At 52.6% G+C, this 25,209-nt stretch overlaps 1 protein-coding gene across 1 annotated transcript in view; it reads left to right on the forward strand.

Moving 5' to 3' along the window:
- Positions 1-25,209, forward strand: part of LOC116941683 (bone morphogenetic protein 7-like) — a 42,144-nt gene that overhangs the window by 14,706 nt on the left and 2,229 nt on the right. The window contains exons 2-6 of the mRNA XM_032953003.2: positions 15,113-15,305; positions 17,868-18,016; positions 20,718-20,924; positions 22,383-22,459; positions 24,800-24,910. Coding sequence (XP_032808894.1) covers positions 15,113-15,305; positions 17,868-18,016; positions 20,718-20,924; positions 22,383-22,459; positions 24,800-24,910 — 737 coding nt within the window. The remainder of the gene's footprint in view (positions 1-15,112; positions 15,306-17,867; positions 18,017-20,717; positions 20,925-22,382; positions 22,460-24,799; positions 24,911-25,209) is intronic.

Below are 25,209 nucleotides of genomic sequence, written 5' to 3' on the forward strand. Positions count from 1 at the left end.
GGACCGGCCGGGTGATCCTGCCGAGCTGAGAGATTCCCCCCCCGCTTCACTGAGGGGGAGGGCATTTTATACCGGTTTTTTAAGGTGCCATTTAGAAAAAAAATATTTATCTTTGCTAAATTATAAACTTGAATACATGACATGAAGTGTCGCGCATTGCACATGATGTATATGTTTGTTTAAATTCACAGTTAGCCAAGCACGCACACTCAAAATCCCAAAGCGTCAAACAACGGCATTGAGTGCGTAATGCATGAGGTGTTATACGTCCGTTGAATTCGGCAAGCTCGTCGGGATTTGGGAAAAGAGACGGTGGGAGGGAATTCCCCATTCCTTGTTCGAGGGAAGAAGCGGAAAGAGACACCTGCAGGGTTGGTGGTTGAACACCGTGGATGGGATGAAATGGTCAGTCTGGAAGACCGACGGGAGCCCTTGAACGTGGATCGAGGGATCAACGAGTGACGTGCACGGGACCTATATCCATGGTGGTGCGCGGTTGCAGAGTGATGAGGAGGCCGACTGACTGCCGGCGAGCGAGCGGTGTGACCGAGTGCCGGGATAATCAGTCGACCTCGCTGCTGGACGTGAGCTAGGGAGTACAGCCGATTGCTGTACCCCAGATGCTCTAACCCATTTTTACTACTTTGGCCAAATATGTGCTCTGGATACTGTGGTCGCAATAATTATTCAGAATTTGCATTTTGATGCATAGTAGGACCTGTTAAAAGTTGAATGACGTGCTGTGTAAAATTTACGCACAAGAAAGAACACCTGGGAATGTGCCCGATTTCCTCAGATCTCGGATGCTAAGCAGGGTTTGAGCCTGGACAGTGCTTGGATGGGTGACACACCGCCATATAAACCAGATTGTCATAGGTGCCTGCAGGGCTATGCTACGTTCAGCAGGGGGCAGTAGCCAAACCCATTGTTGTACTGCACTTTCTATGCTGCCCGCCTTCAAACTGTGCACTGACCAGCGTGTACGGTTAGATAGCGTCCCCGTAATGTGCACGATGTGGGGAGGCCATCACATAGACGACGCCTATAACGAGGCACCAAGTCTGCACCAACCACACACACACACGTAGCAAAACATGGAAAACAAATATGCCTCGATAATGTACGCATTGTCCTTGAAACTGATCGGCCTACACCAGAGACAGCCTCCTTCATGGCTGTTGGCCTTCTGGCACGAAGGAGACTGGGTGTCTTGTAATAATTGTCCATCTGCTGTTTTTAACACCTGAACTGCTGTATTATTTCCAGAAAGGGCTGCGGCCTTTATTTAATTTTAACATTATCATCCAGCAGTGGATTAATAAAAAGGTGCCGTACGTGCATTTTACAGGCCATTTGTTTGGTGGAGTCAGATCGTGTAGTAGTACTGTATATGCGTGAGGTCGAACATATTTTTTTACAGCTATTTAAAAGTTGTGCTCGCTTCGTGGCATTTAGGACCCTCTTGGTATATCACCGATAATACAGAGTAATATAGTCCGTACGTGAGTCTCGGCTGTTAGATCGTGCGCGAGTCCACGTGATGGATTACGGCGTTTGTCCATCCGCTGGGTCATGTGCCGGGCACGTGCTGTGATCCGCGCGTTGGTCCACATGGCGGACCTTGCCTTGCCGCCGTTACGGGTTTCTCTATCCTAACACGAAGGGCAATAATAATTATTTTGTTTGGGTTGTTGCACAGCCCGTTTTTGTACGCGGTTCGATCTTCAAAGCGGCACTCCGACTCTCTACCCCCCAGCTTCACCACTTAAACATCGAGCTGTGCATGCATTGGAATGCTTTATTGGTGGAGTTATGGTGAAGGACGGTGGAGCGGGCGGGGGGGGGGGGTATATAATTAAAGACAAGTGCGGTGGTTGGGACTTTTTACACTGTGCCCAAGTTATGGCAGCTATTACCAAGTTATTACCGAGGAATCCTGCCACATGCGTTACGAGTACATTTCTCTGTGCGGCCACGGAAATCTTACCCCACTGGCGGCCACAGTTATGGCTCCTAACATTGTACGGTTTTGAAAATTGAAACCTTACACCAGAAATACACTTATAAATAATAAAGAAAAACGTGTGCATGCAAGGTCCATAAAAAAATTGTTTGCACAAGATGCTGTGAATTTCTTTGTTTGTGAGATTGCCGGTAGCTGCCGCAATTTTTTTTGGTGGTTGAAAAGCATTATAATGTTGTGAAAAGTCTCTTTTGCCATTTACTATGTTAAATTATGTTAACGGACAGCTGAGATCGATGATGCGCATAGATCTAGTGTGGTTGGTGTAAGATCTCCCAAGTGTGTCGGTCAAGTGATGCACCGGGCGTGGAATTTGTCGTGATTTCAAGTGTTAGTTAATTGGTGGGGCGAGTGGTGGATTAATTGTAGAGTGGAGCGGAATTTTAAACGCTGATCTGTGTAGGGTTACGTGTTGGACTATGGTCCACATGCTGTGTCTTGTGACTCTCTGTGTGGTGGTTTATGCATTGCTTTATGTGGGTAGTTCTCACGTTGCTTCTTAAGCTCGGCTCTGCATTGGTCCATGCGGGTGGGTCTCACATTGGGTCCTCGGTTAATGTCTTCCTCGCTCTGTCTGTGAGGTCACGTGTCGATCCGTATTGCTTTCTGTGCATTGGTTCGTGTGGTGGGTACACGGCGATTGGTTCGTCCGTGCGTTCGCTCACTTGGGCAGCTCTACGGCTCAGGTGCACGTTTCAAACGTTGAACAAAATGTCGGTCATCATTCGCGTAATCACACAGCGGCTTTTTACTTGGGCGCAGTACGTCGACAAATTTTTACTTGAATTCAGATGTAAATAATTAGTCCACCTTGCTCGACAAGGGAGAAATGCTCGTGAAATACTGGACCACGGTGTGGGACGTGCACGGGGTTAACTTGACATTTTCATCCGCACTGGGATCACGGTGATCGCGCAGTCTGTTTCATGTGCACGTTGACCCGTTGACTTATTCCATAAATAAGCCATATCTTCTCAAATCATCGATAATAATAATACCTTCGAAATGACACCCCCGACATGTTATAATTAAGACAATTTAGTTTTTCACTGCCAGGATTGTCTCCTTTCGTGGCACTGCCCATCCGCTCGCGAGGCCGCGTGTTGGCTGCCGCCGCTGTGCTCCGCACGTTGTGTCCACGTGCAGGCGTAGGCCCCGCGCGCGGCCAAACGCCCGCGCCACGGCACCGCCGGGCACGCGACGGGGCGGCTCGCCGCAAATGGCTCCTCGCGGCGGCGGCGGGCGGGCGGGCGGGCGGGCGGGTAGGGCCGCCTGGCCGCGTCGGGGGGTCGCGGCGGCGAGAAACAAACGACGGGTCTGTGCGCGCGTCGCCGCGCCTCCGTTCCCGTCACTCCGCAAGCCACTTGTCAGAAAAAAACTGCGCGCCGGCAGAGGCTGCCAGCTACAGTAGCGAGAGGGGCGCGCTCGTGCTCGCTCGTTCGCTCAGCGCCGACGAGATTGCACCCCCCCCCCCCCTGCCCCCGGATTATCCCGGTGCCCGAGGACCGCGTTTCGTCTCCGCGGCAGTAATGCGAGGAGACAAAAAACTGCCACGCGGAATACTTTGAGCAACAGCGTCGTCGACTTCAGTTTGTGCGGCTTTTGGCCAACCGTCGCTGCATCGCGCGTTTTTCAGACGCGCTTCTGCGGTCATACGGCACGCTCTTCCTTGCGATATTAAGAAGCCACTGGATCTACGTGCAAATGCGAAAGAAGTAGAAAAAATACACACATACTGAGTTCTCCTTCTTTGAGGTCGTAACGTCTGCTACTTTAATTATTTCCCCCTCCAAATGTATCCGCAGAAAATCGTATGTCCTGTGGGTAGTAGGGTCTTAATTTTATCCACATTTTCTGTCAGGTAAGAGGAGTGATCCAAAAGTAGCGGCAAATTAATTTGTCTTCATCACAGCTATTACCTATCCACTGCTGGATGAAGTCCCCACACAGTGCTGTCACCACCACCCCTCTTGGTCCAAGCGCAACCGCTATCCATCTCACTCTTACACGTGAACCGCATTTTATTTTCTGCATTTATTGATTACTCCGCTGGCCGCACACTCCTGTAAGGGATACATTGATCCTATTATCCGTGTCTTTTCGCGGATAAGGGGACTCGCCTAGAATTGGTTTCAAAGTCATTCTGTTATCCACGCGGACAACCGCGTGGATAACAGGAGTCATTTCGATGGAACGTCACTCCAATGGCAACCCCACGTGACAAAGATAGGAGGAGTTTCACTATAGTATATCACTATAATATATGCAATTTAAAAAAAAAACTATAATTATTACATGTGAAACATAAATACATCAGTAGGTCTGAGTAACATGCGATTCTGAATATGTAACGGCAGGTCTTGTGCAGATCAGCAACTGCGACCTCATGAATACAGACCCATGATATGATGTTCTGGGAGGAGATGAATGAGGTTTTCAAACATTTTCATAATAACAACGTATCTGCAGAGAAATGTGAAACCCCGTGGCCAGATTTCAAAAGATAGACAGTGGTGAGCGATGCGGCTCGAGTTAGTTTGAGGCTATCGAATTTCAGAAACGTTTTTTTTCGCCCTTGTTTAAATGTACGAATATTTCTGTGGCAGTGGGGAGGGTGGGGTGGGGATGGCAGCAATCAAAATGTTTTGAGAGCAGGCTACTAATTAAAAAAAATACAAATGACGTGAACCTCGTGGTTAGGACGATGCCGGGATCGCTCTTAAGTGCCCCACAAGTAGGGATATCAGGTCACGTGTAGAGTGGCAGGGCTCGCAATCATCAGGGTGATGAGCTCACATCCCGGCCAGGGCTGCCTTAGTCAGCCCTTGGTGTATCTGGTGGGGGTAGGTAAACTGGGTAGTAGTAGTAGGTGATGTTTAGTGAAAAGTCAGCAGTGGGGTGTGCTTTGGATGGCATTGTATTACTCTAGAATTTACAGCACTTTCCCTAGACTGCTATTGTATATACTGTAAGTACTGGCCAATACTAAATTAGGCATGAGGAAATGTTTCAATTGTGTCGACTATTTGACTCGCTTGTCTGTAACATTGGGAGGTTGATATATTGCGAATGTCTTGAAATGAGAGATACATAGAGGAAGGAACATGCCCGGGATGATGTCCGCCACAAATACGGAGCGATGGAATCCGCTTGCGTGCAGGAGCCGGATCGATTGTTGCATCGCGGGAACATGAAAGATGGCGATGACTCGGTGAGGCCTTCATCCAGCAGTGGGTTGACCATGGCCGATGATGAGCCTGTCACTCAGTCATGAGGCGTTGTCCTCAATTCGAGCAGTGGTTCTTCTTCACCTGGGGATGCGAGATGCCCTTTCTGGGGGTGCGAGACGTGGCCAGATTTTTTTAGAACGTAAATAATCGAAAACACAAATTAAACACGGGCACGTAAGTGCAACGACTTTGTTTCATCAAGCCCTATGTATGTATTCACATTATCATGTGTTGTAACGGATGAGAACCAAAGGGTTGCAAGTCTGCATTAAAGGTTAATAACCTCTGAATGAAGACGGTTGACAACCGTGTAACACCGTTCGCTCCTGAGTTTTTGACTCGTTCCCCAGGTGTTGCTCTGTCCTTTCACATTCGCATTTCCTCTCACCTGCTCCATTCTTCCACACCACCCATCCGCGATCCGTATCTGGCATTCCCTCTCGCTTCCTTGCCCTCTCGATGTTTCCCTCCGAAACGCGCTCTGCAAAATGTTCCGTGTGCACGACGAACAATTTTTATTTATACGGTGTTCAAACTCAATTGCATCTGAAGACCGCTTTACAATAACAAACACAAAAACCCTCATTGCTGAATTTGGTTGTGAGAATTCTACTTCGTCTCCACCTGTGAGCTAAAATAATAAGAGTGGCAACGTTAAACTCGTGTACAGTACACGTGACGATATAGTTTGTTTGGCTGTGCCGGGTGGTGGAGGGCCTTGATGACACATTTGGTCAGATAATTACGTGGCTTAACCAGAAAATCTATTCTGAAACGGACGTTAGTTTCACGTCCTTTATGGAATTATTATAAATACCTCTTCGTGCACGGCCCTCCATCAATTAACATTGATAATGATGCCCCCTATCCTTGCAGGAAAACCTCACTCAGTAGAGTCCTTTCAGCAGAGTCCTGCAATGCGATGTTTGGCCAATACGGTGAATGACTCATTTTAACTTGGTTTGAAAACTGAGCACGAACCCCATGTGAAGGGGTAACAAAGGTCCAGACAGATGCCCCCAGGGACCCGTCTGGACTACCTCCCAGCCCAACGGATTTGGAAGTTTCGCAAGTCTGCGTGAAACGCCAACCCTCATTCTCAAAGCGCCGGATCGCAGGCGTTTGCCACGCCCGGCTGGTCGGCGACCGTGGCCCTGCGACGCCTGGCCCGGAGTCGTGTCAGGTGCCTGGCACGTGTGAGTGAGCCAGTGCTGCTCCTGGATTCCCTGCGTGTGTGTGTGTCTGCGTGCACGTTTGTGTGCGCGCGCGAGGCCCCCACTGGTTCTCTTGGCCACTCGTGCCAAGGCAAACAGCGGTTTGTGTGGATAGTCCCGCCGTGTGCCTGCACGCAGCCCCTTACCTGATACGCCCGCGGGTTCACTTAGTGGCTCCCGCTTGCCAAGACCGAGCGGATTATGACGCTTTCAAAGTCTTTTTTTTACGTATTAAAAGGAGAAACTAACAGTTTGTCGCGAGAAAGTAAAAAAAATGGACGCGAAAGTAGAAAAAGAAAAACTGAATATGATTTATAATTCGCGAGTTTGGTTTCAAATGGTTGCTTCAGAGTGTTGTTGTTCAGCTGTGTAACAGCCACACAGCTGTTTTTCTCTGGCCACCCAATCATCTCCCAATCAACCGAAATGTTTTCTTCGCTTTTTTTTTGGAGGGAGGGGGGGTGGTGGTGGGTTTTGTATAACGCGAACAAGGTGGCCGCTAAAAAAACATCTCTCCTTGTTCGTTGCTGCTGAGCTGCACACACAACTGTGACTGGGGGGGGGGGGGGGGGTGTGGGTAGGGGGGATCGGCATTCATTAAGTAACGAGCGATGTTGCTTTGTTCAACACCGTGGCGGCGGTGGCCTTCGTGCTGTCGGATCAAAAAAAAAACAACCCCACTTGCACGCTATTCTCGCGTGACTGAGCGTGTAAGCTCTTGGGGGGGGGGGGGGCGCTGGAGTGTGCGTGCGTTTGCGTGCGTTTGCTAGCACAATCGCGTGCTTAATTTAACTTGGCACCGGACGTATTTGGCGCAAATTTTAGCCGACGACAGCACTTGTGTTGCGTAACTTCTCCTTAATTAAAACAGCAACACAAAAGTTAGCCGCCGCCGAACGAAAGTGCTCGCCTTTTTTCGAATATATATTTTTTTGCATGCACCTGGAGGATAATGTTTTTCTTCTTCTTCAGGAGTCAACATTTGTGGGCGTCTGACCCCTCTGCATTCTATCCGGGGACAGCCTACTGTCCCAATGGGCCTGGGTGCCAACAAACATACTGAGAGTCACTGTTTAATGCAGTGCATTGGGAACGATCAAAACTTCGATGGAATACGGCGGAACGAGAGAGTGTACAAGTGAAGGATTAAGAGCGGCACGGTATTGGCCTTGCATCCAACCTATCTCTTCATCCATCTTGCGGAGTGCCACTGCTGCAACTTGACACTAATGGTGCAACAAAAAGATTGCTGCGAACTTTCACCAAAGCGCGACCATACGGGAGGGATACATGTGGTTTTGCTTCGAAAGATTTAGGGTGAAATAACAGAACTGTTAAGATTGGCTTGTAAAGCACTTAGGAACAAACTTGCGCCGACATCTGAGCGCTTTAGCCAAACGGTGCGCAGGATGTCGTGCAGAATGTGCTTTTAAGAAGGGGGGGGGGGGTGTTGGCCTGGTGGTGCCACTCACATTTGTGTGACCATAACCACAACAGCATGGGGGTTTGTTTAAAAGGCGAGCGCTAATAGACTGCACAATGTTAAACTTAGTCCATGGTTGGGGCGGGGAGGGGCGGGAGGATAACAAAAAAAATCGCCCATTTTTCACCGGATTGTGCATTAAATCACTTGAACCTAGCGGATTTCTCGGTGGCTTATTGCGATTGATGGATCTGATAGCCGGTGAAGCCTTTCCGCTACAGATTTCCCCCCCCCCCCCCAATGCCGTGTAAGAATGCGCGGGCCCTCTTCACGTGACGGGGCGAAGCCCCGTTTGTCTTGACGGCTTGCAGTTTTCTTTCACGAATGGCGCTTTGCGTGCCTTCACGCGCCCGAGGCAGCAGGGGATAGCCAGGCCCCTGGCCTCAAGTCGGTGGGGGGGGGGGGGTGGGCTGAGTGACGTTGACCTCACGAGAACAAGTGGCCCACACTCTCGCGGCCTCTCTCTCCGCGAAAAAAATTACAATCACCGAATCGTCGCGTGGGGATTTCAGATGCGGCCGTCTGGAATGCTCTATCTTCCGATATTAGGAAACTCATTCCTAAAGAACCGCTGTTTGCATTCAGATGGTTGTCCTTCCCCCACTTCTCTGATTAGCACGGTTGTCTATACACGGTGTGAAAGAAGCTCAACATACGTACACACATACATACACACATAGACACGAAACGGCCAAAGTTCATCGTTTTGCGAGTGACTGGGCGCCGTTAGTAGCGATGGAGACATAGCTGCGGCATCGCGAACAATATGGCCTTTTACTCAGCTTTGCTTATTGAGTTTGCTCTTATTATAAATGTAATGTCAGGAAATGTAAAGTTCAATGAAAACAAAAAAACAAGTGGAGCAACAATATTCGCATTGCAACAATATTTGGATTATTACGGATCCCAATATCATCCCTGCCCAAGGACTGCCATGAAGCGGGTAATTTGCGAAGGCAGAAATAACCCTCCGCGGCTGAAACGTTCGTCAAGATGGGGAGAACCTGGATGCGGGTTCACCCGACAGCGGTGGGCGGTGTCGTGGTCCGTTGCCTCCGTCTGTTCCCTTTGGCGTGCCAAGGAACGGCGGGATGGAGAATGCGGCCTGCGTTCTATCAGTGGCAGAGAGTCGCGAGGGGAAAAAAAGGTGCGGCGCTGCAGGGTCGCAATTGAATTTGGTATAAACACAGCACGTAGTGTAGGGGAACCGCTGGTGACTTCGGGGATCGCCTAAACCCGTTGCGGACGATGCCGACGGGTCGGTTATGCGCATGAGATGCGGGTTTGCGTGGTATCGTGAGATTACGAATCGATGTGAATTGATAAATTGACGCGCGTCGCTCCGCTCCTCCGATTAGCGCGGTCGGATACATACGGTGCGAAAGAAGTTCAATGTGCATACGTACCTCGAGTTAGAGGCACGCACAGATGGGGCAAACCCTGTTTCAGACTTTTTTTGTTTATTATTTATTTTAGCAGGTAAGGCTCACTGAGCTATGTAGCTCTTTTTCAGAAGCGACCTGGCCACAGATGATAACTTAATGCAGTGGCTTACATGGACATTTATTGCTGCCAAATCATCTAAAGGCATGTTGATTCTGAATGTGGAGGGAAAAACCAGAGGACCTGGAGAAAAATCCACGTGACCACGGGGAGAGAGACACGCAAACTCCAAACATACAGGCATTGGGGTCGTGATCGAACCCGCGACATCCCGTATACCAGGCGAGGCAGTTAACATCTCACCACTGCGGCGCCCAGACAACCGGTGACTCGGTTGGTAGAGCGAGCGGCTCGCAATCGGAAGGTTGCCAGTTTCAAAATCTCGTTGGGGGCCATCGTCCCACTGGGACGGAAAAAATGAGTGCCGTGTGTTGTGGCGAAGTCGACCGTGGTTGTCCAACCGGCAGACTCGCCCCCTGCCATATACGAAAACGGGAGGGAACGAGCGCCGCCTCAATGCTCATTCGCGCGAGGACAATCGCTCCCGACTTGAGCTCCGGACAGCAGGAGCAGCAGACGAGAAGGCAGCTCGACCTCGCGATGATGATGTGGACTCGATGTTTTATCTTTTCTTTAGCCCGTGCCTTGGTTGAGGCGGCTTCCACGCCTTGTCTGTTGGGGCTAGAAAGCCCAGCGCGTGCCTTTTCCTCCACGAATGCGTGCAGCTGAAATAGTAAGGGGGAAGGAGACAAACGGGAGAGTTTGGCGGCGGCGGGCGACACCTGCACACGTTCTTCTCCCCCACCCCTCATCCCCCGCCCCACCGCTGTCATTATTTTTTGCTTGACGTCCAAAATACAAAGCTCCTCTTGTGGTCTGCGAGAACAGCCGTGTTGTGTAATTGCGAAGCTGCGCAGGTGTTGGCTGTTTGTCATTTTTTTGCGAGAGCCTTGACCGTGCCCTTTTTGTGATGATGATGATGTTCGTGATAATAATAATAATAAATAAAACGCGTACAGATGCTTTGAGCTAACATTGAGTTTGAAGCTGCCATACCTGCACAGCATACGTACATCGCCATGCGAGCTCAAACTTTTTGTGCCTGGGATGATGAAGGAAGAGACGGCTACCGCTGTTGATGTGGCACACAGCGGGCGTGACCGACGCCGCATCAAAGGTGACGCGATTATCTCGCGCACGCGAGATAATCGCGTGTCTGCTGTCTGACCTTTCCTTTCATCTCTTCGTCTCTCTCTCTCTCTCTCCCTCACCAAACGTTAACATTTATCGGGGAGAGTCCCCTGGTAATATCTTGCGCGAAAAACTTGAAAGCAAGAAGGTCAAGTCCATAAAGGCGCACAATATGCCGTGCATGCGTACTGCGTGGTGCGGTATTAAACAACGCTGTATCTGAACTTGGTTTCACCGATGCGTACAGCCTGCTGTGACATACGGTTCAGCGGCGTTTTCACTAACGGAAACATAAAGCACGAATACTGACAATTTTCCAAAGAGGCGTGGAGAGATGCACCCTCCGTTACAACTGAGGGACGGAAAGGTGTCCAGCATGGATTGGAGATCGTACGGCAGGTTTGAGACGCAATTAAAAGCAGTAAACAAGGACAAAAAGTCGGCGGGCTTTGGCAGGACGCGTCGCTCGAAGGGACGGTGGCCGGTGGCCAGGTAGAATACATCGCAGAATGGCGGAAACCTTTATCCAGCAGTGGATTGACCGTGGCTGATGCCGATGAACACGAAACCCCCCCCACACACACAGGGAAAACGTTACGTACTCGGAGAGTGCTGGGGGGTAGAGATGAAAACGGGAGGTAATTGCCTCGCTGTGGAAGTGCAAGTGGTCGGCGTTGCTCGCCGAAAACAAAAAGCCTTCATTACGCCGGAGTTGGCAGCTGTGGCTTCGCTAAAACAATGCATAGCCGTAGGAGCCCTGCTGAGAAAACCCATTCCAGACACGCAGGCTTCGCGACAGAAGCGTAGGCTGGCGCGCTTGTGTGGCGTCCATCTGGTAAGCCTTGTGGGGCAATTTTCTTTGCAAATGCAAGCCAGCTTCGGTGCACGCAGAGCAGACCTGCATTGCCACCAGCAAAAAAGCCCCTTTCAAACGGAGCCGCACAAGTCGACGACTGCAGAAAAACACGATATTTCCGGGGTGAACTGTTTACTCTCTTTCCCCCCCCCCTCCCTTTTCCCTCCGCCGCTCGCTCTTGAATTTTGGCCAAAAGATCGCGGCGCAAGCGAAGGGCGGCCGGCCACACGCGCGCCAGCGCCGCCGCTCCGCTGGCGTGCGCCGGAGAGACCTTCACGCCACATGTTAGGGGTCCGCGACCCCAATTTTATAGGGAAGCGTTTTCCAAAAAACTCATCTCTCATGGGCATAACTCAACCCGGGCAGCGTTTACTCTGCGCCGATGTGAAGCGAGCCGCGTTCTGGCGAGCCTCTTGCCGCTACGAGTTGGGTGGGGCGGGGGGCTCTCGCGCGCTCCGTGCGTCCACGTCGCCCGTCGTTTACACGCTCTCCTGACCACGCTCCGAAACATTCGCGGACTCCGTGTCCGTCTCTAGTTGATGCCCGAAAAAACATCTGTTCGTAACATGGACCGTCTCGGCAAATGAGCTATTGCTGTTGCTTCTTTTTTGTGTTTAAACTAAAGCCTGGCTTTGATACGAAACTGCATTTGGCGATGATGGTGGTGGCACCTGTACACAACTGTTGGGATGCCACTTCAAGCACCCTTTGCCGAGTCGTGAATCAGAACTCAATTGTGAGACAGAGGAAGCGGGACGGGATGGGAGGGAACTTGAACCGTGGACCTGGCCTTGGGTGCAGAAGTCGCGATGGAGAGAGAAGCGTAGCGGGGGGGGGGGGGGGGTACTTTCGATACTTCACTGAAACTGTTCCACAATGCAACATCCCAGCAGATCTCTCCCACTCTGCGTCCTCGCAATGAGATGGCAGAGGTGAAGGATGTGGAGCGTGTTTTTTTTTGTCGTCGTGTTTTAGCATAGGGGTTGCCCGGAAGTGGCGGGAGCCTGAGCGGGGTGGGGGGCCGGGGGGGGGGGGGGTGGTCGAGGCGCTCAGCGCGCACCAGCGGACGCGCGTTCGTGTGAACCGCAGCTGCTGCTCATTCACTTGGAGCCAAGCTGCTTGTTGTGCATCGTTCAAGTTCCCCCCCCCCAGCCCCTCCAGCGAGGGAGTCTGCGCGTGGCCCACGTGCGCTTTTGAAGGCGGACGCGGTGCCTCGTTAATGCCCTGGCCGCGGAGATCGGAGTTTTACCGTGGTGGGGGTGGGGGGGGTGAGCAGTGAAGACAAAGCCCCCCCCCTCCCCCGACGGCGGCGGCGATGGGAGAGAGGGGCAGCTGCAACCGCGGAGCGGGGCCACCGCGAGAGGAATTCCCCTCGGGTCTTTTCCGTGGCGAACGAAGGTGCCGACGAGGGGCAGCGCAAGCGCTTCCAGAGACCAGCCCTCTGCCGCGCCGATGGGCCTGCAAAGGGCACCGCGGTGGCCGGGATGGGATGTTATCTCCCTCGTCCCGGTACGCAGGAGGTCGTGGGTTCGATCCAGACCCTTGACGCCTGCCGTATATATTTGGAGCTTTGGTGTCTCTCTCTCTCACCGTGGTCGCGTGGATTTTTCTGCGGGTCCTTCGGTTTTTCCCTGCACATTTGGTAACATGCATTTAGATGATTTTGCTGCTTTAAATTTCCACGTGATAAGCCACTTCATTGAGCTATCATTTGTGGCCAGGTCACTTCTGAAAAATAGCTATATAGCTCAGTGGGCCTTATCTGGTAAAGTTGAAATAGTTTAGATTTTTAAGGGCAAACCTGTAGCATTGTAAATGGCTGTCCATATCCACCACAGCCACAATACGTGGCATGCCTACACCACGAGTTAGCGATGTTTTAAAACACTTGCATGTGTGTTTTTGTGTGTGTAGCACTTGTTCCAAAAGTCTGTTAAGGCTATATGGGGGATCTTTGTCTTTGTTTGGGAATGGGGAGCGGTGTATGGTCAGCTCACTGCGCTACGAACCCGGCGACCCGAGTACGATTCCCGCTCACGGCCAACATCGGTCACAAATGTCTGATCCTGGGCCTTCCCGAGGTCGCACCTGTCCAACACGACGGGATAAATGGGTGCAGCACAGTTAGTTGACCGGCAGTTCTCGTGTGGTGGTGTAAAGTGTGGGCGCCCTCACCTCTTCCGACATGTCTGTTTAGCGTGGAAGAGCAGGATGTGACTCAGACTTAGGCGTGGCATTCCACAATGTGCGTTAGTGGTGCTCCATTAGCGCACCTGTCTCAGAGGGCGGTGATGATTCATCCGCCTCACGACGTCATGGGATTTTCATGATTTGGGGGGTGGGGGGGGGGGGTCACGTCATCAATGCATGTTTAAAAAGAAAATATTGCCACGCTTTTGAACACTTCTGAGTGGCAACGCTTATGACTGAGCGGTGGCACAACGGTTAGGGAACCGCGCCGTGAACTCGGCCGCATAAATTCGATTCCCGTTCGGAACCGATCCCTTTCCCCATTTTAAAAAAATCAAGATTGTGCTATCCGCATCGCGAGAGGAAGTATCCAGCGGAGTCTCACAGAGCATTGCTGCAGCCCTTGAGCGTTGGAGAACCACCCCCCCCCCCCCCCCCCCCCCGATATCACAGAGATGGATTGTGTTGTTATTCTGTTTGTTTACCCGGTAAAGCCTCACTTAGTCTCAACGTTTTCTAAGGAGGGTCCTGCAAAGTTTTCTAGCAGGGGGGCAACGCTGCTGCTGCTACTGCTGCATGTAATCCCAAACGAGTAATTTGTAGGTAATTTTTCAGCATTTGGATGTTTAAAAATATACCATTTGCAATGTGTGTGTGGGGAGTGGTAGTGGAGCGGTAAGCGCGCTGCGCTACGAACCTGGCCGTCCGGGTTTGATTCCCGCTCACGGCTAACACCATTGATGATGATCTAAACCGGTCCTGGGCCTCCCCTAGGTGGACTCAGCCTCAAATGAGTACCTGGTGCGATGTGTAAACATCGCCACTAGGGAGACAAAGGCGGCCGGGCGTGGTGTTGGCCACCCACCCCCTCGTGTGCCGTGCCGGCCTTTATATGTGCTCGCTAACAGCATTTGCCCTTACAGTCTGCTAAGGCTACACGGGGGATCTTTGTCCTTATTTCGCTATGAGAGGAAACTGAAGAAACCTGAACAGACCCATCAGTAACAGGGGGACAACACAGAGATGTTTTTCACAGAAAGGCACCCGAGTCGGGAGTCGAAACGTCTTGCTGTGGGGCGCAAGTGTTGCCGCTGCCACCACCCTGCCATTTCTGAGATCCTTTCAAGTGACACCTGGCCTAAACACTCGGAGGCAGCACTTTCCCACCCACTCGGCAACTGGGAGTAATGTTTGTCACATGGCAGTCAGTCCAATATTTGAAATTCTCAGACCTGGAATTTAACCAAAGTAAGTTTCGTCTTTGCAGCAATTGATAATCGAGCTCAGACTCGCTGCACTTGGTAAATCTGGGTTAATCAGAGGCGACTTGCCTGCATTCGATCCCTGGATCACAGGACACCGTGGACACTTCACATTACGATGATGACGATGATGATATTTAGCGACGATTAACGATATCTGTCCGTATCCACCGCCCTCCCTCACTCCCCCCCCCCCCCCGGCTCGTCCCCACCACGCCAGTGGAGCGAGACAAGGAGTTCCCGCACCTGCGCTGGCACTACAAAGAGTTCAAGTTCGATCTGTCGCGCATCCCCGATGGCGAGGCCGTCACGGCCGCCGAGTTCCGCATCTACAAGGACTTTGCGGAGCGGCGCTACGAGAATGAGACCTTCCTCATCAGCATCTACCAGGTGCTCAGGGAGCATCCGGACAGGCGAGTGTCGTAGCGAGGCCCCGGACCTCTCGCTGGATGCCCCGATTCATCCGGTAGCGTGTTTACCTCGTGTCTATAGGGAACGCCTCGGCTGAACGTGCCCGGCGCGGTTTAAGAAGCGGCAACGGCGGAAACGGAGTGGTGTGGACGGCAAGGGTTGGCGCGAGGGTCGGGGGATGAGTGATGGCAACAGAGGGCACGTGGGGGGGTTCACGAAAGGGCTATCGGGGAGGGACGGGATGGAGTGGGGGGGGCGACGGGAGGGAAGAGGGAGGGAGTGGGGGGGCGAGGGGAGGTAAGAGGGAGAGGGCAATGGAGACGGGGTGAGATTGATGGGGGCTGCCCCCCCCCCCCCAGGGCTGTTATCGATTTATTTTTGAGTTTCGTTTTTTTATTGTTTTCACAAAAAAGTTAACATGTTACCAATTGTTACCATTGCCCGAAATATGAGCCGATATCATATACTGTGCTACGCTGATATAAAATGGTTTAAAGGGACTCTGACCAGCTGCGAGAGGTAATACACACAGCAATGCGGATACAGGCACACGATTTGATGCCTGCATAGCCCGATACAGGAATCCGTTTTAATGACACTACCTCATTCAACGCATAGCGCGCACCCTAATGTCTCGCAGGGACACGGCGCCGGCTGTGTGTGCGTGGGTGTGCGCGTGTGTGCACGTGTGCACAAATTTGCGTGCGTGTGTGTACGCGTGCGTGTGTGTACGCGTGCGTGTGTGTACTCGTGCGTGTGTGTACGCGTGCGTGTGTGTACGCGTGCGTGTGTGTACGCGTGCGTGTGTGTACGCGTGCGTGTGTGTACGCGGGCGTGTGTGTACGTGTGCGGGGAGCGGTGGTGCAACGTACAGCCCTAAACTGCGCTACAAACCCGGTGACCTGCGTACGATTCCCGCTCATGGCCAATGACGGTGGTGAATGTTTGAACCGGCCCTGAGCCTCTCTTGGGTCGACTCGGCCTCAAATGAGTTCCCGGTGCGATGTGTAAACATTGCCACTGGGGATACAAAGGCGGCCGGGCGTGGTGCTGGCCACCCACCCCCTCGAGTGCAATATCGGCTTTAATAGGTGTTCGCTAACAGCACTCGCCCCAACAGTCTGTTAAGGCTATACGGCGGTTCTTTGTCTTTGTGCGCGTGTGCATGTGCGTGCGCGTGTGTCGTGAGGGTGGGTTTTGGGGAAGACGCGGGGGCTTCAAACAGGAGAGAGAGTGTCTGTAATGGCTTGCACATGTGTGGCTTACTGCCTCTCCGTTTTTCTCCGGCTTCTCGCTTGCCGCCCACTTGTTTTACGTCAAAAACCAAAAGCAACGGCGTGGGGGTCGGGGCGGGGGGTGGAGGGTAGGGGTGGTGGCACGTGGAGCCGAGGGGGTCGCGCGAGAGGAGCCGTGGTGGGATCTGTAGGGGTCCACCAAACTCGGTGGTGGGATCTGTAGGGGACCCACAAACTTGGTGGTGGGATCTGTAGGGGACCCACAAACTTGGTGGTGGGATCTGTAGGGGACCCTCAAACTCGGTGGTGGGATCTGTAGGGGACCCACAAACTCGGTGGTGGGATCTGTAGGGGACCCACAAACTTGGTGGTGGGATCTGTAGGGGACCCACAAACTTGGTGGTGGGATCTGTAGGGGACCCTCAAACTCGGTGGTGGGATCTGTAGGGGACGCACAAACTCGGTGGTGGGATCTGTAGGGGACCCACAAACTTGGTAGTGGGATCTGTAGGGGACCCACAAACTTGTTGGTGGGATCTGTAGGGGACCCACAAACTTGGTGGTGGGATCTGTAGGGGACCCACAAACTTGGTGGTGGGATCTGTAGGGGACCCACAAACTCGGTGGTGGGATCTGTAGGGGACCCACAAACTCGGTGGTGGAATCTGTAGGGGACCCACAAACTCGGTGGTGGGATCTGTAGGGGACCCACAAACTCGGTGGTGGGATCTGTAGGGGACCCACAAACTCGGTGGTGGGATCTGTAGGGGACCCACAAACTCGGTGATGGGTTCTATAGGGGACCCACAGAAATGGACACTGGTGGATCTACCGACGGTGTATTAAGAGTGCCCTCACCCATTCCCCCCAGTTAAAAAATAAAAGAAAACATTAAGATCTCAACAATGGTGTCCATGTGCAGGAAGGTAAGCTGCTCTGCGGTCGTAAGAGAGAATCACCGCCATTTGGCTCACCCTGCCGCAGCTCCACGCAGGCATTGTGCCGATTCCTCTTGGTCCGCATAGCTTGCGCTGCTGCTCGATCAACTTCCAGACAGACCAATATCTCATCTTATATTTATTCATATCGCGCCTTATTCCAAGGTGCGCTCTACAGCCATCGTAAAATTCGGACGTGAGATGGCAGTGGTTGCGATGAAGGGAACCCCTGCCCCCCGCCCACCCCAGGAAGTCGCTTGCACTTTGACCTTTTCTAACCGGGTCGTCGTGACGCCGAGGTCAACGTGACCGTGACGCGCGGTGCCGTTGCGGCGGTGCCCGTTTTTGTTGTCGTTGCTGCCCGGCGCGCTGTGGCCGCGATCGCGAGCAGGGACCCCGACCTGTCGCTCCTCGACAGCCGCGTCATCTGGGCGGTGGAGGAGGGCTGGCTCGTCTTTGACATCACGGCGACGAGCAACCTGTGGGTGGAGAAGCCGCAGCACAACCTGGGCCTGCAGCTGTGCGTCGAGACCGCCGTCGGTAGGCACCGTGGGCGCTCGCGTGGAGCAATCGCTTCGCGCTTACGGCTGTCAAACTAAAAAAAAAATATATATATTTTTTTACCAAACTAAACATTTATTTTTTTTAGCAGGTAAGGCCCACCGAGCTTTATTACAGGTTGCTTCAAAAAAATGTGAACGCTTCCGAGAATTTGCAACAACACCACGTGACATGTGCTGCTGCCTCCGGGCTCTGGAGACCGCCTGGAGAAGATTCCAGGCCATGTGTTGACAACGATGGCGAACGAGTGAAGACTCTTTCACTTTTTGACGCTATTAACATTACACTTGTTATCATGTTACAGTGTATTATCCGTTCTTTTCCCATTTAAAACGATAGTCCCATGTAAGCGTTAACATGTTTTTGAAGCACCCTGTGTGTATAGCTCTTTTTCAGAAGCGACCTGGCCACAAATGATAGCTCAACAAAGTACTCTAAACGCGTGATGTTGATTCTAAATGTGGAGGGGAAAAACGGGAGGACCGGAAAAAAAATCCACGTGACCACAGAGAGAGAGACACACACGAACTCCAAATATGCAACAGGCGTCAGGGTCGATGTCGAACCCACGACCTCCTGTATACCCGGCGAGGTAATTAACATCTCACCACCGCTTCAGCCGGAGGGTTGGTGGTGCATGCCCATCCAGGGCTGCAGGGTGACCTGTGCCTTGCAGCAAGAAAGTCCCGAGGCCGGTTTCCACCTCGGGCACCTCTCCGTGTGGAGTTTGTCCATCCTCCGCCTGTTCTGCATCGGTTTCCACAGGGGCTCTTGGGTATCCTCCTTTCGCTGAAAATAAATGTATGCGTTGGAGTAAGGCATTGGCCAAACGTCTCCAATGCTTAAAAGATGTACCTTTCAAGTTACCCAGTTGTAATTACGAAGTAGCAACGTCGCCCCCGACTGCGAACAAATGGCAGGACTACTCCTGAAGGAGAGTCTTGAGACTGGGAGGCGAGGCGCTCCTGAGCAGAGAAGTATCGTATTAGTACTAATAATAAGAGTCGTACTTGTGCCACGTGAATCGTCAATTTCAACCGTAATAACACGGATTTATGCAAATGCACACACTCCTGGCTGTCTGGGTTAATGGGTGGAAACAGAGGGGAGTAATCTCAAGCAAAATGTTTGCTTTCCGTATTTGTTTATGCTCATTTGTCGCGTATTGTGTCTTTACTGTTTTTGGAGCGCTGTGCTGCGCGCGGTCTGCGCTCAGTTCCCCGCCTCTGTGTTGTGGGTGTGCAGCACGGGAGCTGCGGTGTAAATGATGATGGGGGCGGGAGTGACCTGGATAGAAACACGGGTCATGCAGAACGCATGTAAACTGTGTATTGTTTACCTACGTAGAATGGGGTGGGGGGGGTGTGAAGACACACGATGGTGTCATCTGTATCCATTGCTCCTCAAGGGGCCATGGGCATGCCCACTGCGACGTTTTTGTGGTCCACTGAGCCACTGAACCCTCGATGAGTGAGGAGCAGCTTATTACTAAACCAGTGAATGCTTAAAAGACACGAATGGATGAGCACAGGTTAATCCGCAATTCCAGGTAATCCGCCCATGGGTATATATCGAGTCAACTGTAAAACGTCACGGTGTGCATTGCCGGAGGCTTTCTTCGGTAAAACGTGGATTGTAACGTTAATGGCCGTGGTGTGTACGCGTTGCGTAAGCACAGACTGGATAACACTCCTCGCCGCCCTTCGCTGTAAGCAATGCTTTGAAGTGGCCAGGTGGCTCAGGGCGGTTAATTTCGCGTTCGGGCGACCGCTAAATTCTTGGGTAAGAATCTGCGTTTCAACCACGCCGCATCCTCGCATGTCGTGAATTATACGCACTTATGTTGAACTTCTTTCACACACCGCACGTAGCCAACCGCACGTAGCCAACTCCGCTCGTCGGAGGTGCGAGTTGATGGTCTCGGCCCGGTCACCAATGCACCGCACACAAAACAAACACGTTAAATGTGTTTTTTTTTTACTTCATTCAGGTCTTTAAGCTCTGAGAATGAAATATTTCAACTTGATCAGCCATTGCGCTGAACGCTCAAGCAAATATACTGTAACCACTGCTTTCTGTGCAGTGCCTTGAACTGCAGCAACATTCAGACGCTGTATAAATTAAAATTGTAACTTTCGGGCCACGTCAAAAGGTACCGATGAGGCGGCGCAAACTGTGAGCTGGGAAGCGCTCCCCTCTTTTTGTGACACGTTGCCAAGACCAAAAATGTGAACACCACACACACACGAGCACACGCAACTTGGCCGCTTCTGTCGCCGCAAGAGGTCCTCGCGGCGACAGAAGTAACCGAACGCAGTGTTGGCAGGTCAAACGCATTCCACTCTGGATCGCAATTACCGTGGCTGAGATGCCTGCAGTGACAAATTAACGTAGTTTTCCAGGCTGTTTTGAAGCGGTGGGCTTCATGAAGGGAAAGTCGCGGACCATAGGTAACGCACCTAAGATCTATGCTAACTTATCGTGATCATAATCATCGTCGTCAGACGCCACGGTCTGTCCACCGTGAGATCTCCCCAAAGCTGACACCAACCCGTCATGATCTCTGCAATTCTACGATTCCATCGCTTGCACCTCCGCGGCGGTGCGCAGGCCTTGAACGTCGGACCCTCTGCGTGCGTGCGTGCGTGTGCCCGTGTGTCCGTGCCGTCTTTCATCCCAGGGCAGAGCATTAACCCTTCGCTGGCGGGGCTGGTGGGGCGCATGGGCCCCCAGAACAAGCAGCCCTTCACCGTCGCCTTCTTCAAGGAGAACGAGGTCCACGTGCGCGTGGCCCGGGCCGCCACGGGCAAACGGCGCAACCAGAACAAGAACAAGAACGGCGGCGGGCAGCAGAGCCAGGATGCGGCGCGGCTCGCCAACATGCCCGGTGAGCTCACGGCGCCCCCGTTCAGATCCAAGGTCCCCACCACCACCACCACCACCACTGGGCTGCAGCCCCCCTGCCCCTCCCCCCCCACAGCGCACAGTCCCTGCGTGCGCTGAGGTGGCGTGTCGCGTGCAGCGGGCGACGTCAAGAACGCGTTGCCCGTTGCGCCGCGACGGCCCCGGGGGGCCCCCTGTGGCCCACGCTCGGACGAAGCCGAAGGCGGCGAGGGAATGCCGTCTCCTCCCTCCCTCCCGGCGGCGGCGGCTGCTGCTGTGTGCGGAAGGCGGCAGGATGTGTTGGATCTTCGCAGAAGGAGTTGGACAGGTTCTTGGTAAACAGGGGGTGGGTGTTGGGAGGATGGCGATTGTTTAAAGGATAGCTACCATCATGTCTGGGTACAGTTTATGCCTAGTGGACAGGTAGAAGAATGGTGGAGGAATGTCTGGACTTGTGGAAAGGCGAGCCAGTTGGGGGTGTGCACGTGTGTGCCTGCCTGCGAATTTACCCCCCACCCCTGACTAATGTACGTATACTTTTGAATTCCTTTAATCGTGAGTTAATCTGGCGCTCCTGCGTGCGGTGACATTTCTTTAACCGATTGATGTGGATGTGGGAGAAGATCATGGAAAATAAAGCGAAAGGGGGTTATGTGTTATGAGAGTTTACATAAGTTTAGTATCTCGGACTCAAACTTGTTTTAGTAGCCAATGAAACGAGAACACCGGCTAGAGGTTCATGAACAAACATGGAGAGGTGCACGCCACGGTGGCTCGGAGATGTTAACTACCTCACCTGATGTACAGGAGGTCGTGGGTTCGATCACGGCCCTGGCGCCTGTTGTATATTTGGAGTTTGCGTGTCTCTCTCTCTCCCTCCCCGTGGTTGTGTGGAATTTTTCTCCGGGTCCTCCGGTTTTTTCCCTCCCCACATTTAGAATCGGACATCGCCACGCGTTTGGAGTCTCTGGCCGCGACACGATGAGCCACTTCGTCGAGCTATCATCTGTGGACGAGTCGCTTCTGAAAAAATAAATGTACAGCTCAGCAGTGGCCCTTACCTGGTCAAATAAAACGTTTATTTTAGCTCAAGCGTGCGGCCCTCGTACGCTCGATAGCTAACGACGCCGTGCGAGGCCCTCGCCGCGCTTTCCTGTGGCTGTACGTGGGGAGCGGTGGTGCAGCGGTCCGTAGCGAGCTGCGCTGCGCTACGGCCACCAACACCGGTGCTGGGGCCCTCCCCTAGGTCGACTCGGCCTCAATTGAGTACCTGGTGCGGTGTGTAGTAAACATCGCCACTGGGAGAGACAAAGGCGGCCGGGCGTGGTGTTGGTCACCCCCACCCCCTCGTGCGCCACAGTGCCATCCTTCACAGGTGTACCTACTCGCTGACAGCACTTGCCCCAACGGTCTGTTGAGGCTACACGGGGGAATCTTTGTCCTGTGTCTGTGTGCGTGGCAGAGTACGGCTCAAGTGACGCGCGCCAGGCCTGCAAGAAGCACGAGCTGTATGTCAGCTTCCGCGACCTCGGCTGGCAGGTGGCATGCTTCCCCGTTCATTTGTTTCCCCCGTCGCCGCTGCTGTTGTTTGTGTGTTGTTTGTGTGTTGTTGTTGCTCTTTGCATTACTGATGCGTTTGTTTGCGGGTTTGCGCACGCACCAGTTGTTTGGCTCGTGGCGTTTCGTACTGTTTCGCTGCGGGTCGGCACACAAAGGCAGCGAGTGAATGAAAGAGAAATGGCTTTTTGGATGAGTTTCCACTCAAGTGTTGTATAATATGCAAGTGGGCGCGTGAAATTTGGCGCAATGGTTAGGGCGCTGCGCTGTGAATCCGGCGACCTGATCAGCACGGTTGGCTACGTACGGTGTGAAAGAAGTTCAACATATGTACATACTACATACGTGTTAGCGCACCCACTCCTACCGCATGTGTCGGGCGCCCCTCGGCGCTGCGCCACGTGGGGGAGCGCTTGTGTAGCGGCTAGCGCGCCGTGCCAAGAACCTGGCCACCCCAGTTCGATTCCCGCTCATGGCCAACACCGGTGACGATGATCCGAAACGGTTCTGCGCCTCCCCTAGGTCGACTCGGCATCAAATGAGCACCTGGTGCGGTGTTTAAACATCGCCACTGGGGAGACAAAGGCGGCCGGGCGTGGTGCTGGCCACCCACTCACTCGTGTGCCGTACCGGCACTTGTCCCAATAGTCTGTTAAGGCTATACAGAGGAATCTTTGTCTTTTGTTGCGGCATACTTAGGTCCACATGCGCCCCCAGCTGTTTGTGGAGGTAATCGTGAGTTTTCAGTGAATTATACAACACAAATAAAATAAGCGATGCGTCTTCTTCATATTATATCCATCAGCCGTTGTATAATTGTCATACCGTGTCAACCCACACGGTTTACCCCGTATTCTTGTACAGGGAAATTTAATTTTCAGGTCCACGCGGCGTACAGCCGTTTCAATACGGGCAAACAAAGACATGTTTATATGTGTGTTGTGTTTCTCGCTTGTGATGGGACTTTGTAGGATGAACGTTGAGATTTATAAGGGTCACGGGGTGACCAAATAGGTCTGAGTTGGTCTGTAATAAGGTAGTGGTGAGTGTAGTGGTTAGTGTACTAGTGGTGAGTGTACTAGTGGTGAGTGTACTAGTGGTGACTGTACTCGGGGTTGATAGGTATGTAGTGGTGAGTGTACTAGTGGTGAGTGCGCTAGTGGTGAGTGTACTAGGGGTTGATAGGCATGTAATGGTGAGTGTACTAGTGGTGGGTGTACTAGTGGTGAGTGTAGTGGTGAGTGTACTAGGGGTTGATAGGCATGTAGTGGTGAGTACTAGTGGTGAGCGCACTAGTGGTGAGTGTACTAGGGGTTGATAGGCATGTAATGGTGAGTGTACTAGTGGTGGGTGTACTAGTGGTGAGTGTAGTGGTGAGTGTACTAGGGGTTGATAGGCATGTAGTGGTGAGTACTAGTGGTGAGCGCACTAGTGGTGAGTGCACTAGGGGTTTATAGGCATGTAGTGGTGAGTGTACTAGTGGTGAGCATACTAGATGTTGACAGCTGTGACTTCTTACACAAGCCGTCAGCCACACGGCCTTCTAGGAGCGGCATCATTTCAGCAGCATTGATTCGAGACGAGCAAAACTCTGGGCCAGTTTCGACATACAATGTATCATCAGCAGAGTGAGCTCGCTTAAATCAATGTTGGTGAACCGCCAATACAACCAATTCTCGATGTCTGTGTTCAAGGAAGCAGGGTGAAGTGGCCCAGATGAAACAAGAACACAGTGAATGTAAAGTGTACGCAGATTAGTCACCGACTCACAACTAACGAGAAGCGGACAATTAAACCAGAGGGCTCGTGTCGATGTTCTCTTTGAATGATTTCCATAAGCACGATTCATCCGTGACCCCCGTACAATCTGCCCAGGGGATAATCAGGAGTTGGCTTGAGATGTCAGATGCCGCGGGGTTTTTCTACGCGGAGATGTACTTTTTTGTTTTACCATGCATTCGCATCCCCGGGTCTCCTTGGTAAATGGGACTTGCGTTTCAATTGCCTATCACGAGATTATGCATTAAACGCATGTATGCATGCGTGTGCGTATTTGCACCCAAAATCCTAATAAATAATGAATAAAAAATTTCTGCGTTTTTTGGGGACAGCAATCCCATAAAAGTGAATTCTGCATGCTACATCCTCCGAAGAAAAACGGACCCCCATCGTAGCAATGTGGCATCACCGCTCAAGGCTTAGTGCTAAGCACAGCCCTACCCTGGCCTGAGCAGGACGACCCTCGTCCTTAAGCTTCTGATCACGGCTGCTCACCCCTCCTGCCTCTTGTGCACCAGCCAATGTGACGCGCTTGTCCCACAGGACTGGATCATCGCGCCCGAGGGCTACGCGGCGTTCTACTGCGACGGGGAGTGCTCCTTCCCGCTCAACGCCCACATGAACGCCACCAACCACGCCATCGTGCAGACGCTGGTACGCGAGCCAGCTGCTCCCTGGCACGGCAGCGCCCGTTGCGCGCCCTCTGTGTTCACACACGTGCGCTCTCTCGCCGACATCCTGCAGCACTTACTAACCCGGTGACCAGAGTTCAATTCCCGCTCACGGCCATCAACACCCGTGACGATTAACGGCACCGGTCCTTGGGGCTTCCCCTAGTTCGACTCGGCCGGTGCGGTGTGTGAACATCGCCACTGGGGAGACGACGGTTAGCGGGGAGTGGTGCTGGCCACCCACCCCCTCGTGTGCCGTGCCCGGCCTTCATAGGTGCTGCT

The sequence above is a fragment of the Petromyzon marinus genome, chromosome 12, assembly GCF_048934315.1.
Source record: "Petromyzon marinus isolate PM22_M1 ecotype Great Lakes invasive population chromosome 12, UKy_Petmar_22M1.pri1.0, whole genome shotgun sequence".
Taxonomy (NCBI): Eukaryota; Metazoa; Chordata; class Hyperoartia; order Petromyzontiformes; family Petromyzontidae; genus Petromyzon; species Petromyzon marinus.